A 16,876-nucleotide genomic window follows, 5' to 3' on the forward strand; every position below is an offset into this window, starting at 1 on the left:
AAACCTCTCACACATGCATTTATTTTATCGTAAATTTATTAAACGTATTCAGTAGTAATTCATCTGAGATCACGATAAGTGTTACAGCGATTCAGAGGAACAGATAAAGTCAACGTCAAACTACTCTGGAGCTGCAGAGGAATGATTTGTTGTCTGCATCTCACGTTTTGGATGTTCGCCAAAACAGACGGAAACCAGAGCGGCCGCTGGGCACAGCTGAGAAGAATCCTTCACTGACATTCTAGTCACACATTTATAGAACAGCAGGAGAACACAGAGAGGTAGTGCGTTAGTGTGAAATCTGATAGAAGTGAAGTGAAGCGTGAGAAAAAGAAATGAAAATCATGTTTAGTTTTTTTAAATATGTGACAGGAGCAGAATGTTCGGAGGGTCGGGGTTAATTGTGAGCTGGGGAAGCAAAATGTCCTTTTGATTTTTAAAACATTTCCATCTTGTCAAACTGCATCAGCATGAGACCAGACATTCTTTCATATAATCACCATAAAAAAACAGTCTGATTATTTTCTCACCGTCCAAAAATATATCAAAAAGTATTCGGCTTCATTCCGTTTAAGGAGATTCTGCTAAAAACAGCAGCAACATTAATATTTGTCTTTTCGAGAGCGACTCCTTCAAGACTTTGATTTCCCACAACGCATTGTTGTGGTGTCTACATCCAGAAATCGAATGTGCATCCTGGACTCCATCTCAAGGCCTTTTAGAATCTGAGGGGAGACGAGGGAGAAGCTTTTATAAGTAAGTGACAAATTAAGTTTAGTGTCACAAGCTGGAAGATAAAAACGAGGAAAAGTGCAAACCTGTTCGAAATGCTCAAATGTAATTCCTTCGTAAAACTCGTCCGGGGCCTGAAATGATAAAAAAGATGAAAATTGATGATATTTGACAGTGAGAATTAATTAAAACGTTCAGTTCTGGTTTAGTTCACGTACCATGTGCGGCACGTTTGTGCTCGCCACCTCCAACATGGCGGCATCTGCTATCGCCTTGGCAGCCTCCAGCCCGATGTCTCCGCTCTTTGACAGAAGCTCCTCGACGACCTCGGATTAAAACATCAACAATATATTTTTGCGCACAATATTTTGCACTTTAACCATAAACTTTATGATAAAAAAAAGGAAAAACAAATTTATAAAACTTGAATTAAGAAAATCAACAAGCTTTTTTCTATGTAAACATTTTTGCTTATATATCTATAAAGGCTCAATGACATCAAGACGCAAGAACAAAATTAAAATCTCGTTAAACTGAAAAGACGTGTTCACTTTTCACAATTTAATCCAGATAATATTTTATCACTGAGGTTCAGAAAACTATTTAATTAAATCGTCGTGAAAATAAAAGTAATTTTTATGGTTTATTTATTCTCTTTTCATCATTTTTATAAAAAAACAAAAAAAAAACGTTTTTTCTGAGTAATTAATTTTTTTCACTTTTTCTGACAAATTTTTTTTTGTCTGTTTTTCGGAATAATTTTTTTTCTGAATTATCGAGATACTTCGAACTTCCGCGAGAACCTCCAACCTGCAAGTGACTCCCATGGATCTATGGTGACTCCTCCATACATGCCCCCTCTCAGCAGTTCTGAATGAGCTCTCCTTCTGAATGAGTCCTCAGGTGTCTGTAGAGTCGACAAACTCATGATAACACATCTATATGACTTAAAGACAGGACGATCTCCCAGTGTCGTAAACCCAGATCAAGGTAAAACTTGATTAAACTACACAAGCCGGTCATGTTTGTTTCCATCACATCGAGCTCTCGATAAAGGAATGAATGTGTCTATTGTTTCAAATGCTCTCTGAACTCAGAAAAAAGATTTGTCCGAAAAACAGAAGAAAAAAAATAAATTGTCAGAAAAACAGAAAATAAAATTACTCAGAAAAACCAGATTTCTTTTTTTTTTTCAAGTGAATCCAATACACTTCCATATTTGTATTATTGTTTTAATATGTTGTTGCAAAGTTTCTCTTGTGTTTTTAATATAAAGCCGATTACACAAAGCAAATGTTTAAACTAAACTTTGACATATTTCTTCACTTACTTACTTAAATGCCAAAAGGGAGATTCTCCTTTGAAATACTTCTGAGATTTTTTTAAGACAGTATTTCTTGTGTTATTTCGAGTCTGCACAAAAAGTGGGACGAGAACATGAGATTTTAATTTAACTGCCACTACGCCAGCTCACCTTTATGCATGTCTAAATATACAGTAATTTTAATTTAGTCATCTTATAATTGTATTTAATTTGCAAACTGGCTACTAGAATAACCAGAACAGCAACACGGCACCTTACGAATCCACCCACACAAATATTTGCCTCACTTCTCTAATAACACCTGTTCACAGGGCGTGGACACACGGCTCGCTTTGCTGTGTTACACATTTGTTGATCTGCTGCTTCGGGACAACTCGTGGCTTATAATTATGAAAAAACATTTTTGTCCAGAACAGCTCCACCTCAGCCTTAACTATGTAATCGGCTAAAAAAAAAAACCTGCAAACGCAAAACTCCTTTAAAATGTTTTTCTAAAAAAACACTCAGAAACAAAACAAACAGACAGAGCACAAACAAAACCAAGCTGCCGCAGATCATCTCCGGGAAACTCTTCCCCTGCAGCACGTTTCTGTGTCTGTTTGTGTTGCGTGTATTTGCGTTTGTTTCTTAAGCTGCCGTGCGTTGACCCGCACGTTCAAGGATGCATTAGAAAATGATTTCTTAATCTATAAACCAAAGGTTGTGTCTATAGTCCAGGATGAAGAGAAACTGAACAATGCCTGACATCATTTTCTCACTTATCATATAATGAATTTAAGTTTTGTGTTGTTCTATTATTTGCAGGGATATCTTGAATATTTAGGTTTTTTTGGGGCAGCAGTAGCTCAGTCCATAAGGATTTGGCTTGGGAACCGGAGGGTGGCCGGTTCAAGTCCAGCATGGACCATAATCATGGAAGGTGGACTGGTAGCTGGAGAGGTGTCAGTTCACCTCCTGGGCACTGCTGAGGTGCCCTTGAGCAAGGCACCGTACCCCCCAATCGCTCATAGGGCGCTTTTCCTGGGGCTGCCCATCACTCTACCATCTCTCTCCATAATGTGCATGTCTTGAGCCCTGTGTGTGTGTGTGGGATTGTGGGTTAATGCATGTATAAAATGAAAAACATGAGTGTAAAAAGAATTTCCCCTTGTGGGATCAATAAAGGAAGTTTACTTACTTTTACTTTACTTTATCCATATTTGTGTTGACTTTCACTGATCAGCTGCAAAACGTGAATCCTCTGGAGACACTTTACCAATTTATATTCTCACTAAGTTTGGTGAAAATCTCTTCATTCATTGTTGAGTTCGTTTGTCCACACACACACACACACACACACACACACACACACACACACACACACACACACACACACACACACACACACACACACACACACACACACACACACACACACACACACACTGACACGGCTCGAGAACAGCTCCATGCTCACACAGCTTCACCAGCACGCTGGGTATCTGGACTCGTTAACCTCAGTCAAAGCGTTTTTAAAGTCGTCTTACCTTCCTGTACTCCTCCAGAGTGATGGTGCCGTCGTTGTCTGTGTCATGCATGTTGAACAGAACTGGGAAGACAAACGGAAAAACGATTTAGTTCACGGTCTGAAAGGAAACTTCCATCGTCAAATCACAGGATCTGAGATAACTGTGATTGGGGGGACGTTTCTGAAGATGCACAGATAAACGACGTAAACAATCACATGAAAGAAGCAGCTTCAATTGACATTTACAAGATTCAGGCCTGTGACAATACTTCATGTCTTATATAACGAAAATATTGTTTCCTGAGGCGACGTCTGATGACATTTTCTGCGTTTCTCCATCAAATGTTCATCTTAATGTCAAATGAGCTCATCATGAAAAGCAGAGAGAGCTTCGTCTTTCTTTGCATGATGAAAATGTTTGATTATGAAAAACGCAGAAAACGGAGACCACATGTTTTTGTTGTGTGCCACAGCTTTTTCATGCAGAGATATTTGTTTTCTTTTTCTTTTCTTTTTTCCATTTTTGCTTCTGTCGCTCGTGAGAATGTTCTCACATGCCTCCGGAGAATGTCCACAGGTTCTCCAGACTTCAGTGCACGTCTGACAGCAGCTTTAGTGGCCGTGACGGTGAAGGTTGAATCGAAAACTTTTTATTTTGGGGGTTTTTTTTATGCAAGAGGAAACTGAACCAACAGTGTGACCACCTTGTTTCATACCAGGGGGAAAAAAGCATGATGAAGAAAAAAAAAGTCAAATCACACAAAGGAAGTTGAGGAGAAACAGATTTCACTACGATGACTCCTGGCAGAGGTGACAAAAAAAAATAGTCTGAGGTCATAAAAGATATCTTGGAACAGAATCAACTCGCTCTGGCCTCGTGCCCGGCCGAGGCTCGTAGGTATTACGAGCCTCTCCAGTGAGATACCCATGCAGCGAGGAAACCTGTGCCCACACATGCAGCTATGAACGGCCACACTCTTCGTGGCATGTCGGCCCTGACTGAAATAAGAGATCCACATCGCTGGTTTGCACTTTTTTTTTCTCAGTATTCAGAAACTGAGTCACGCATGAAGGGTCCGAGACAGCTGCACTCACTGTTATTAAAAACAGAGGGAAGTCACTTACAGCGAAGCTTCTCCTTTCTCATGGCTTCCTTCTCCTCCTCCGTCGTCTTCAGGGTCGGAGGGCGGAAATGCGACATGACCATGAGGAACTGCTCGAAGCCAATCTCCTCCAAGGAGCCCACCTCGCTCTCATGCTGGTTCCTGGTCACAGAAGGAAGAAATCAAAGTTTAAAACATACATTTTGGAAAAATGTGAAACCTCCACTTCAGAGGTTACGTTTCCATCTGCGTTTGTTTGTCTAGTTGTCAAAAACTACCCAAACAACGTGGAGGGGTCGGATGTGACTCAAGGATGAACCCATGACATTTTAGGGCAGATCCTTTGAGACGATTTTCAACGAATCAATCAAATCAAAAATCTGGATCTAGTGAATTTAAATGTGGAGTCAGAAGGAGACACCGAATGGGGAAGAAGAACAAGTAGGATATTGAAACACACAGTGAACGTTGGTAATGCACCTTGACCTTGGTTGCCGCCCGCCAATAAGCTAAACGGGATAAAGGAAGAACAAGAAAAGGAAGAAGACTTTCTAGCTTGTTTGTTGATTTATTTGTTGCCAGAATTACATAAAATCTACTGAACTGATAGTCACAGCTTGGTGGAGGGATGGGGCCGGGGGCAGAACTCATCACATTTTGGGGCGAACACTGATGAAAGGGCAGTTTGAGGACTTTTTTTCTCCCTTTTATTAATATTAAACATTTAACAAAGGGTATTTTAAATGATCATTTTGTTGATTTTTCAGGGAGTAATGCAATGATCTTTATTTTTCACTGTTTCAGATGAATAAATAAACACTTTCTTTTATATTTCTACTATGAGAACTAGACGATCGTGTGCGGTTGTTTCTATCGTTTGTTTCTGTGGTTTCCACTCTTCTAAAAACTGAACCAAAAGAAAAGATAAAAATTTGTATACTCAACAGTCTGTCTTGTTCACTTTGTCTTTCCAAAGCATGAGGAACTGCTGGATTTAAAATGTCAAACAAGTGTCTGTGCAGAGGAACAAAACCCTCGTGTTGTTTCCTTTAGTTAATGGATGATTTACTCGTTCTGTTTTCACCAACGTCTCCACGGTTCTTGGAGAAGGAGACTGAAACCAACATTGTCGGCCACCCCGGCACATTAAAGGTATTTTCCACTGAGCCGTGTTTGACGTTAATAAACTAAACAAAGTGAAATAAAGCACTAAACATCCAAGATCTTGATTAAACCGTTGTAAACATCAAACCCAGTAAAGCTGAGTCCCTGCAGATAATCAGCGGGTGGAGATCAAGTCTATAAAGGAATAGAACCACTCCTCCGTCCATCTTATCACAAAGATTAGGAGAAGTGGTAAAAGACAAACCAAGAAACAGCTCATGTTCCTCCAGTGTTAATGCTACAAACTGTGGCGTCAATATTCTAATCTCAGGCTCAAGACTATTACTTCAGATGTCAAACTATTATATATAAAGTTCACAGTCCAGGAATCACAAACTTTTACTGGTTGTATTTAAGAACCAGGAAGAAATTCCTGCATCGGCTGGTGTAAGTGTTCAGTATTTACTATAGAGGCTTAGAGATAAATAAATAAAAGTCTTTTATATCAGACTTTTATTCTTTATCTTAATGTTGTTTTCATCCTTGTTTGAAGCATTTTGCCAGTTTATCGAGAGAATTGCTTCACAAATAAAGTTTATTTGGCTGCATTTGTTTCTTAGTTTGTATGATTATGAAGAGATTTAGCCTAATCTAACCAATTTCCAAGAGATTTTGTGCAGGGGTGGGACGTGACCCAAGTAAGAATCAAATATCTTTGGTGCAGATCCAGGAATTTATTTCACTTATTTTTTTTTTTTTTGAGTGCAATTTGGTGCAGATGCAAATAAAAACCAGGATCTCGTGAATTTAAATTTGGTTTCATATAGGGACTGTTGTTTATACTTATACCTCAAAAACCTAAATATGGAATTAGTCCTAACGTTTGCATACAGCTGTTTTATAGGGTGTTGAGTTAAAAGTATTTTATTCAAGACAATGATAATAATATTAACTTAGGACAAGAGTGTGCTATAAATTGACGTTACCCACCTTTTATCGAAGAATGCGTTGATTATTTCCTTTTTGATTGGATTGTTGGCGAGGTCCGGTATGCTGTCCAAGTTTTCTCTACTGCAGTGCGACAAGAGAAGATCCATTATCATAAAACAGACACTGCAGAACAGAGGCAGCGTGTTCCTGCACTTTTAAATAATACTGAATGTTGTTAATGGGAAGTAACAGGATCTCAGTCTGAAGGTAAACTGTCAGGAGAGACATCCCTGGCGAACGCAACATGTGCACTGGTTCTTTTTAAAGGGAAGGGAGTGATTTATTACTACACCAGTGTGTGTGTGTGTGTGTGTGTGTGTGTGTGTGTGTGTGAGTACAGTACATGTCCGCTCTGTGTGGCTGATACATCCACATATTGTATTTGTCCAGTGTGCCTATGTTTACATTGGTGCAGCCTGCGTGTTTTCACCGTGTGTTGATTGTTTGCGTCACTGCCAGATACCAGAAATACCCACAATTCATCACCACGGCCACGCAGGTAGTATTTCATCCTTTGTGACCGAGGCCAAATAGTTTCCATCAGACACCCGAGCAGCTGACCAGGGGCAGGTTTGTTTTACCTTATTGTCTCTTCGTTCCCGCTCAGCTGCAGGAAGCGTTTCTGGAGGTTTTTGATCTGCTCCCCTGAAACTGACAAGAAACACAAACAGCATGAACGAGTGACAGTGACTCAGCCATTACTCCACAGCAATCACATGCAATCGAACAGAAATAGACAAAGGATCTAATCTTCTTGTTGCAGTGTGTACATATATTTATATAGGAGGGGTAACATGCTGGATTCGATCCCGGGCCGCTGCGTTCAGGTGCAGCTCCTCTATCACTCTAATGACAAAGCAAACACACTGTGCAGCACTGAGATACCTTTTCAAAGGGGTTCCCTGAATCATTAACTCACTGAGCGGACCAGCGGCCGCACACTGAAACACTTAAACATCACGATCTGGCTCGGACCCATCACATATCACGACAGGTTGGCCATTTTCAATTGTTTCTGTAAACACTTTTTACAGAAGCCATTAAATAGATGTTTGCAGTAGCAAGTGTAGCTGCTGAGTGCTGGGTGAAGAACGTGCACTTAGACAGATTGCAGCTTCATGCAGAAACAAGTCTGCAGGGAGGAGCGGGTGGTGCCACTATTACATGTGCAAAGATCAAGAGATACAGGGAGATCTCAATTAAGCGCACAACCAGTTCAGCAAATACAAAAACAATGACGAATCTGTGGTCGGAGCAACAAGCGTGTGCCTGTCAGTTCCAATGAGACTCATTTCCTCATGTTGTGTTCTTAAGCTTCTAATGTTTGGTTTTATGTTGAAGCAGCTAAGATACATTTGATCCATGAAAATTTAAATTTTTATAAGATTTTATTATGATTATTATTATCATTATCTAGCAACTGATTCCATATATCGTGCAAACCGTTCATCTAATCGGCTTCACGCTTGCATGTGTTTTATAGATGTATTATATTATAGATGAGGAAGTGAGGTGCTGAGTTTGGTGCGACAAACAAACCGGGTAGGATGAACGCAAAGTTTTCTAACTTCACTCTGGACCACAGACTGTTTATAAAAAAAACTCTGCACACAAAGAATAAAAAGTTACAGAGTGTTTTGATAGGAATAATTCTGAGGAAGATCCAGAGCATCAACACGAGAACAAGGTTTGGAACGGGCACTGTTCTAGTTATCATCAAAGCGGAGAAAGTAGAATCGACATAGATGTTTATCTCCTTGATATTCATCTCCTACACTGAGTCCAGAGAGAAACAGGGTCAAAGCTCCACCTCGAGGAAACTAAAGCAATAAAGAAAGGTTCAAAGTCTCAAACGTTCTGTTTCATAAAGTTGGGATCAGTCTGGGATCCAAACTTCATCTCTGAGTTTCACTCTTCGTGCCACTGAATCAAGATCCAGCAGAAAGATCTTCACACTCTCCTGTTTGTATTTGTTGTTCTTCGGCTCATTCAACGTTTCCAATCAATGAATCTTAATTCATAAATAAGTTCAGTGTCTGTTAACTGATCAATGAAGCTGCAGGTGAAAAACTAAAAAAGAAAGTAAAACATACAGTTATTTAACTCACGTGATTGATTGTGCGTTTTATTTAAGAAATCACTTTGTGTGTTTACTGATCATTATCTAAATGTTAAACTCGTAAAGAAACTCGGATCACGTGCTGGTGCCATGATCAGGTTTCCCCATGTCTCGTTAAACGTGTTCATTTCCTTGACGAACCCAGTTTTGTCTGTCACCAGACTTTTACGCGTGGAAACACACACAGTGAGCGAGTTTAAAAACTAATACGTGGTGCGTCACTCGTGGGTTTTCACCTACTTACATCCAGTTTTGTCCATCAGGTCCTGGAACTCGTTGGCCTCAGTGCGCGTCTGTGAAGCTCCCATCCTCGCTGCTCCGCCGGCGCGTCAGGACGCACAACAAATCCGGATCGACTGGCTCAACTTTCCTCTGCAGCTGCCGCTTTATCGCGCTGCTATCGGCGGGACAGTGGAACTGAAGTCTGCCGCTCCTGGAAAACATCTGGCGTCCTCCAGGTCCTAAATCCACACAGCCTCTGGATACATGTCCTGAGTGGATTCCACTCACTGCTGCAGAACATCCTGGTTTATTATGCATTTGAGTAAAGAGTAATATTTATTCCAGCTCAGTGAAACAAACCAGAGGAGATAGTAAAACTTGAAATGCTTTATTTGTTCTCTCATTTCCTCAAAGCTCTTATTCTAAGTCAGTAGAGTCTATATTGGTTCCTCTTTTGTTTTTCCATGAGCGGCTCGCACCGCAGAGTTGAGCCGAGACACGAAGCCTATTACTTGTTAATATACAGGAGAAAAGAAAAACTTTACTCTTGAAATGAGAAAGTTAAACTCTCGTAAGTGCATGGAACTGGATTAGAAGACAGGGAATAAAAAGTAAAAGTCAATTTACAAAGTATTTTCATGGTAAATATTTTCTGTGGCACTGTAACTGGTGGGTTTAGGCTCTGCACTGGGGGCTTGTTTGACTGGTGCTGGGTGCAGGGAGGAGGAGGAGGAGAAGGATGGGGGGGGTCTGGAGGAGCTCTCTGGGTGAAGGTGCATTCCTTGGTTTTTAGGTAAAGAGAGATTTACAGCACCTGGACACCCCATCCTGAATTCACACGTCCACTTAGGTGTTAACGTCAAACCTTTTATCCGTCAAGCTGTAGGCTGATGTCAGTTTTCATACTTTATCCAAACTCAAGCTTGTGACCGGATTTTAAGATATTGAAGTTTTTGGGGTTTGTGGGAAATGGAACTCGATAACGAGGCTTTGTTTTAACAACAAATATACTGAGGTTTTTTTTGAGATGTGTATTGAAGCAGAAATATTAACAATATTTAACAATGACTTTCCAGACTTTTTTGATCTTATCCAGATTTGGAGACGTTGAAAATATCTTTCCAATCGTAAACAGTCTTGTGATACAGAACCACATTTATGAATCGTTTCCATGTCTATCACATACTGTATGCTCTTTTCTTGAGTCTGTGCAATTGAGCAACATCTAAATGGACAGTAAATTGAGCCCGGGGGATCAGTGATTGCTCAGCCTGGGTCAGCATGATGCTTTGCTACTTGGACATGGCTTGGTGGTTGTTTTGGTCTGAGGCGGCAGCAGCAGCAGCAGCAGCAGCAGCCTGCTCTTGGTTCCCAGAGCCAGGCGTCAGTCTGTGGTAGAGCTCCTGCACCGAGCCCAGGGTTTCACTCATGTCCTCCGGGTACCGTGTCTGCAGCTCCTCGTTGGCAACGTAGTGGGTGTCGGCGAACTCGGAGAAATAGCGTCCCACCTCCGGGTGGCCGATCTCCAGGGGGGCTGAGTGGGGCTCCAGGTTTTCTGAAAACGGAGAACAGAGAGATCATATATACTGAATTGAGGTAACCTAGATTTGTTGATGAATGAACAAACTGTGACTTAAACACATCAAAAACTAGGTTAAACTGACATTTCGACACATTTTTATCAAAAATGAATTTTGGCTTCATATCCTGAGGTTATTTCCACTTCCTGTGAGGAAGACTGAGCAGCAGGGAATCGATCAATACAAATCCCCCCTCAGGGTCTGTGGAGAACAAAGCCTGCAGGTGAATGTTGAAGTGGTGTCGAGAGCAAAGATAACAGGAACAAACAAGGGAAGCTGTGTAAGAGCAGAATCAGCAGAGTGAGCAGGTGAGCCCAGGGGAATACTCAGCATGGTATCAGCACATCCTCTGCTCAGTGGGGCGAAACTAGAAGTCACAGATGAGGACGATGCAGCACGACTGAGGAGTTTCAACATACACAGCACGAACTTCACTCATTATTATTATCAATGTGATATTATAAAGCATTAAAGTTAGTTGTAAGTTCAAAAAGCTGAAAAATCAAATAACCACTAAAGACTATAGATTTTTGTGGGCTGATATCAATACCACTGATGTATATATATTAAAAAAATAATTGCAATTTTTCCTAAAAGGTCTTTATCAAACCCTTTTGAAGAAATGTAATTGAGGATTGACATTTTCCTCTTCATTTTATTGTTAACTAAAACATAAACCTAAATACAACCAAATAAAAAGAGCCGGAATTTAGAAAATAAACATTAATGTGCATCTTTTAAACAATTTTATGCCGTAAAATACAATTTAATTTGTCATATCTACAAACAAAATTCTGTCCATAGATGTATGATATGTTTGTGTGTTATATTTTTTACAATTCATGCGAAAATAAATTAAATATGCCAAATATTTTATATAAGGATTTCCTGCACTGATAGCTGAATGCATATAATCCATTTACCCTGCGCTGCGTAGCGGCATGTTCCATCCTGTACGAGGACGTTGTAGAAAGGCTGGTTGGCCCCGCTGGACAGCTGGTGGACCCTCATGGTCGTGATCCACTCCTGACTCATGGTGCATTTGGGGTCCCAGCCGTAAATCACACAGTTATAACCTGACCTGGTGGAGGAGGTGGGAAAGAAGCGTGAATGATCCAATATATAAAAAAGACCACAGAGAGGAGGAACATCGCTGATCCACATGTTAATCTGACCCCACCTCTTGTGTTTCATGATCAGGCCGACTGAATACTGGACCTCCAGGTGCTCCGGAGCGCTGCGCCTCTTCACCTCAGGGGTCACAGGGTGTTTCTTGTGCTGGATGTGCTCCAGCGTGTGTTGCACCAGGTAACCCACGGCCCCGTGCTGGGAGGGATCCAACGCCTGGATGTGCTGCAGGATGTCGAGCACCTGGGATGAAGGACAAACATTAATGGACTGTGATTATCTGTGTGTCCTACTGTGCGACTACTTCACAAGAGCAGGATAATTCGATTTATTGACAGAAAGACACAATAATACACTATAATAAGTCTGTCACAGTGAAAATCAGATTTCAGGTTGTGTGTTGTGACCTTTTCTGGCCAGATGCCCAGGTGGAAGTAGAGACGCGCCTGCAGCAGCAGGTACTGCACGTTGTCTGGGTTGATAGTGAGGTAGAGGTCCAGAGAGTCTCTCAGCAGCTGGTAGGATTTCTCATTGCCCTCGCTGAAAGAAAACAACACAGTGCAGGTGACGTTATTTGACTTTGCTTTGATTTATTAATAGCAGCCAATTAAATGCATACTAATTATAAATTCAGTTTTAAAGCGATCGCTCTCTAGCCTTGACAGATGAAAGGATAAAGATCAAATAGATTTAGTTGAGGAATAAGTTGTTCTTGTGTTTCCATGTTATTCAAGACAGAAAAATTGAACATCATCATCTCGCTCATGTCTCCAGGGCAGGAGTTTCAGAAGTCAGCTGTTCGGTTTCTCTTACCCTCTCTTGCCGATGTTGAGCAGGTTTCCCACCATCCTGAGCAGCACCTCTGTGGTGCTGATGGCACTGTAGTAATCTGCCGTCACCTGGTGGCCGATGAGGTACTCACACTCCTTGGCTGTCAACTGCTTGCCTTTACCAAAGGCATCGATGTAGACAAAGTCATAGATGTCCTCGCTCCTGCGGGATTAAAGTGTAATAAATGTGAAGATGTGTTTTCCGGAGCTCAACAGGTCCAATCACCGGCTGAAATGATAAAAGAACTACGAGATATTAAAGTCAAACTGTACCCTCTTGGTTTTTGGCACCAGCGCAGCAGGAAGTGATTTGGAAAGTTCACGGGTTCCACCTGAACGCCCAACTTCCGGGAGAGCGTCATGTAGAGAACAGAGAGGCTTATGGGGATGCCTGTGTGGCGTACTAGCACCTGAGTTTAACCCAAGAAGGTGAAGTCAGTTCAGTGAAATATTCAAAAAGAAAATTAAAACAGACATGCACATACCTGGTGGATGTAAGAGTTGAGGGGATTGTAGTAGTCAAACTCGTTGCCTTTGTATTGAAGTTGCTCATACAGGACGGCGTTTAAGGCAGAAACCACCTGCCGCTGGAGATCAAAGTCTTCTACGACTAAACAGTCACCTACAACACAGACGAGATGAAACTTCTTTAGACTTTGGCTCAGAGGGAAATGTGGATCTAGTGCAGATTACATGTACACAGTGAATTTGGAAGTTTTTAGTGACTTGTATCGACGCATTAGGGAAAGAAAATGAGGAAGAAAGACGAGAACTTTAGTCCGAGTAAAACGACTTTTCAATCCTACTTTGAAGTGCCCACCTTGAGCGAGTCGCAGGCTGGGGTGAGACGGGTTCTTGATTCTCAGCATCTTCTTAACTTTTTCTGCGATCTCATCCACCTGGGCTGATATGCTCTCCAGTGTGACATCGGCCAGCGGGTTACAATACTGATCCACCAGTACGGCACCTGGAGGGGCGGGAGAGGCAAAGAGAGGATGCATGAGGTGAAGCTGCTTAATGCACAGAGACAAAGATACGAATCAAACGACAGAATCCTGCTCTTATACTAATCAACATCAACTCACTCGCTGTGAATTTCCTGCACAATATCCTGCGACATTCTCACATGGGCTTACTCAGAGATTATCCAGATTTCTTACTAGGGGGCGGTCAGGAAAAACTCAGGAGCAGCTGACAGATTTGTGTTCTCACAGACAGCCCCTCTGGTTAATTTAAAGAGGAGTTTAGTTCATTTCTGACAGCAGCTTATGATTCCTCACCTTCCAGAGCCGACTGCTGCTCCACAGGCTGCTCCAGGAATGTCTTCAGACTCCTCAGGATGTTCTGCTGTCTCAGGAAGTAAAGGATTTTCTTTGCATAGTACTTCAAAGTCAAGCTTTTCCTGATGAAGGGCAGAGAACAGCAGAAACACACATTCAAGGTCCAAGGACAAAAGTGTGCAGCACAACAGCTTTTTATAATCGCAGAGGTCAGTCTCAGGGAGGATTAACAAGAGATAAACACCCAAATCCATTAATGATGGCAAAATGCAGCGTCTGTGTGTACGTTGCGTTGTGTGTTGGGCACAGTGTGGCTCTCACCTCTTGTCAGAGTTGAGTATGAAGAGGAGCTCGTCTTCACAGAAGTGCTCTGGCATCCCGAGCGACTCAATCTCTGCGAAGCTGTCTCCGAGCACCTGGCCAACGCAAGGCTGAGTTACAGATCTCTGGGTTAGTTTGGAAAATGGAAAAGCTCACGGTTTATCTGCACCAACACGCAGCCACATCAACAAAATGTCAGCCAATCCACAGAAACACAAAACAATCATGTATGTTTTGATCGAATGGTGCATCTGAAACAGAGTCTGGTGGAACAGCGAGATAATAATGATGTATTCCTGATTACCTCCACCAAGGAGGCAAAGATTCTGCCCCTGTACGTTTGTTTGCTTGTCAGCACGATCGTGTGAAAACATCTGAACAGATTTTCTGGAAACTTGGTAATGGATGGGGCAACTCTAACCCTGACTTGTCACCAATTTCCCAGAGAATCATTTATGGATCTTGATGAAAAAAATCAGACATGTTAAGAGGACCGATATCTTTGAGTGTTTGTAATTTGGAGCAGCTTGATTGGATTTAAGGGAGCTGTTTGGCGGAGGTATACGTTCTACTGAGTCCTATTCCTCTCAACAGATTTCAATGAAATTTAGTGGAGAGGCTGATGTATGACCCACAGAAGAACCCATTAAATTTTGATGCTGAGCCAGATTTTATTTTCTAGATAGATTGGCCATGTTTAGGGGACTGATAATTATGAGTGTGAGAGAGAAAAAAAAATCAGGATCTAGTGAATTTAAATGTGGTTTCAGGAGGAGAGTGTGGGGCCTTGGCGGAGGTATACACTCTTCTGAGTGCCATTCTAGGTCATAAATTACTTACAACTTCTGTAAAGAACCTCTTCGAGATTGATTCCACCGTCCTTCTGATCTGTATACCCACTCGATGGCGAGTTTTGTACTCTTTGAGCCAGTCGCAGCACTCGTTCTGACGGTAAAACCTCTGCAGCCTCGGCCATCTGTTGATTGAAGGCAGTAAAACTGGTGTTTCAGTAACTCTGGGGACATTCACAGAAGAACTTCAGCAGCCTGTCGCCTCAAACACAACAAGACTTGTCCATCAAATACTTTAAGTCTTGTGCTGTCTGATAGAATACAACAGAATAATATTAAGCCTGGAAATATGTGTGAAAATAGAAGTATAAAGTGAATAGCAAATGAAAGACAAATATAAAGTGACTACCCAGTAATGCGGAGTCAGTGTCTGATATTAGATAACAAAAGTAAACACACACGTGGCAGTAAGTAGAAAGGAGAAGAGGAGAAAGTAATATGGGATGTTGCACAAAATCATCAAATCACTAAATGGTTCCTCAATTCTGCATCTGAAGTTTACCATCTAAAAGCAATAGTTTCATAGTATTTTGTATTTTAGTGTATTTTAAGTAGCGTACATCCTATTTGCAGAAGTTTTTACTATATTTATATGTATCCTGTTATTTATTCTGTATTTGACGACCACAGATGAATGTTATGTTTTATAGGGAGTGCGAGGTTTATGTGATCTGTTGTCAATTCTGAGTTAAGTGGCACTAAAGTGTTGAATATTGACTCTAAAAAAACGATAGTAACGTGGAGCCAAGTGAGGCAGGAGGAGGGCTCAGCTTCTGGCAGCAGCTGTAAATCTCCTGCGTTCAAGGTCACACAGAAAAAGGATCTTTCTGGGTTCGACCTGAGATTTGCTGAAGCTTTGACTCGCTTCAATCAGTTCAGCCTGCAGCTCGACACCGGCCCTGGTTGTAGGATTTGGTGCATGAGCAGGACGCCAGCGGCTGACCGCTTCCTGAGAGCTCGAACACAGCGTCGACACGAGCAACCAGACATTTCGCTTCCACGTGAAACAGACACACGGGCGGCAGAGAGAGCACACAGCACGATTCACGAGCACCTGAGTTTGTACTGGTGTCCCCAGACCTTTCCCCTCCCGTGGCAGACGTCGTGGAGCCGCTTGCAGCAGCAGGACACGTTGCAGACGTCCCCGTGCTGCAGGACGGGGAAGCAGAGGATGTGTTCCAGCAGCTCGCTCGGCAGGTCGGTCAGTTTCTTGTCGCGGGGCTCGGAGATAATCCCATTGAGACTCTGCTGCGCGTCTCCGGCTACAGACGTCGCCATCTTTTCTGTTTACCCCGATTACCTCATTGTCCTGGCCACGCCCCCTTATGGCGCAGGGGGCAGGGCCAGGGGGGCGGGCTGTGCGGCGTGAGGTGTTCTGTGATTGGTCGATTCAGTCCGAGGGAAGGCGGAAGTGTTGCTGCCTTCAGGCACCTCTGAAACTTCGACAACTGAGTTTTATTTGTTGGGATAGATATTGTTTTGTTTGTTTATTAAAATACAGAACACAGTGAATTTATGAAGCAGAGTACACTGCAGACATTTAAAGAGGTAAAAGAAAAATTTACTGGACAGGCAGGGTTTTTTTCTCTGTCACTTCCTGTACAGAATATTTTTAAGAATTAATGTGTGGTTCTACAAAAACCAAATATATTAAATAATAATAATTAACTGTGTTAATTAATCAGTGACTAAACCAATTATTATTATTATTAGTGTTGTTTTTCGACAATGTCTCAAAATCTGACAACGAAAATGCACAATTTTATGTTTCAATTAACTGACTCA

At 41.8% G+C, this 16,876-nt stretch overlaps 2 protein-coding genes across 5 annotated transcripts; both read right to left on the bottom strand.

The window, feature by feature from the left end:
* Window positions 1-18: 18 nt before the first annotated feature.
* On the bottom strand, window positions 19-9,383 carry tesca (tescalcin a). Of its 2 annotated transcripts, none has more exons than XM_020099133.2 (8): window positions 9,124-9,383; window positions 7,342-7,411; window positions 6,761-6,841; window positions 4,689-4,828; window positions 3,583-3,644; window positions 951-1,058; window positions 819-866; window positions 19-725 (listed from the first exon to the last, which is right to left on the bottom strand). In XM_020099133.2, the coding sequence occupies exons 1-8, from the start codon at window positions 9,185-9,187 to the stop codon at window positions 633-635; spliced, it is 666 nt and encodes a 221-aa protein (XP_019954692.1). In that variant the 5' UTR covers window positions 9,188-9,383; the 3' UTR covers window positions 19-632. The 2 variants fall into 2 exon arrangements, with proteins under 2 accessions (XP_019954692.1, XP_069379468.1); XM_069523367.1 differs by having other exon boundaries at window positions 7,237-7,411; window positions 9,124-9,242.
* Window positions 9,384-9,473: 90 nt separating this feature from the next.
* On the bottom strand, window positions 9,474-16,407 carry fbxo21 (F-box protein 21). 3 transcript variants are annotated; one of them, XM_020098996.2, is made up of 12 exons: window positions 16,146-16,407; window positions 15,081-15,216; window positions 14,241-14,335; window positions 13,920-14,041; window positions 13,460-13,606; window positions 13,125-13,261; window positions 12,913-13,049; window positions 12,623-12,802; window positions 12,217-12,349; window positions 11,862-12,052; window positions 11,605-11,762; window positions 9,474-10,656 (listed from the first exon to the last, which is right to left on the bottom strand). In XM_020098996.2, the coding sequence occupies exons 1-12, from the start codon at window positions 16,367-16,369 to the stop codon at window positions 10,394-10,396; spliced, it is 1,923 nt and encodes a 640-aa protein (XP_019954555.2). In that variant the 5' UTR covers window positions 16,370-16,407; the 3' UTR covers window positions 9,474-10,393. The 3 variants fall into 3 exon arrangements, with proteins under 3 accessions (XP_019954555.2, XP_019954554.2, XP_019954553.2); XM_020098995.2 differs by having other exon boundaries at window positions 14,241-14,350; XM_020098994.2 differs by having other exon boundaries at window positions 14,241-14,365.
* Window positions 16,408-16,876: the final 469 nt, after the last annotated feature.

The sequence above is a fragment of the Paralichthys olivaceus genome, chromosome 4 (genome assembly GCF_024713975.1).
Source record: "Paralichthys olivaceus isolate ysfri-2021 chromosome 4, ASM2471397v2, whole genome shotgun sequence".
In the NCBI taxonomy this organism is placed as follows: Eukaryota; Metazoa; Chordata; class Actinopteri; order Pleuronectiformes; family Paralichthyidae; genus Paralichthys; species Paralichthys olivaceus.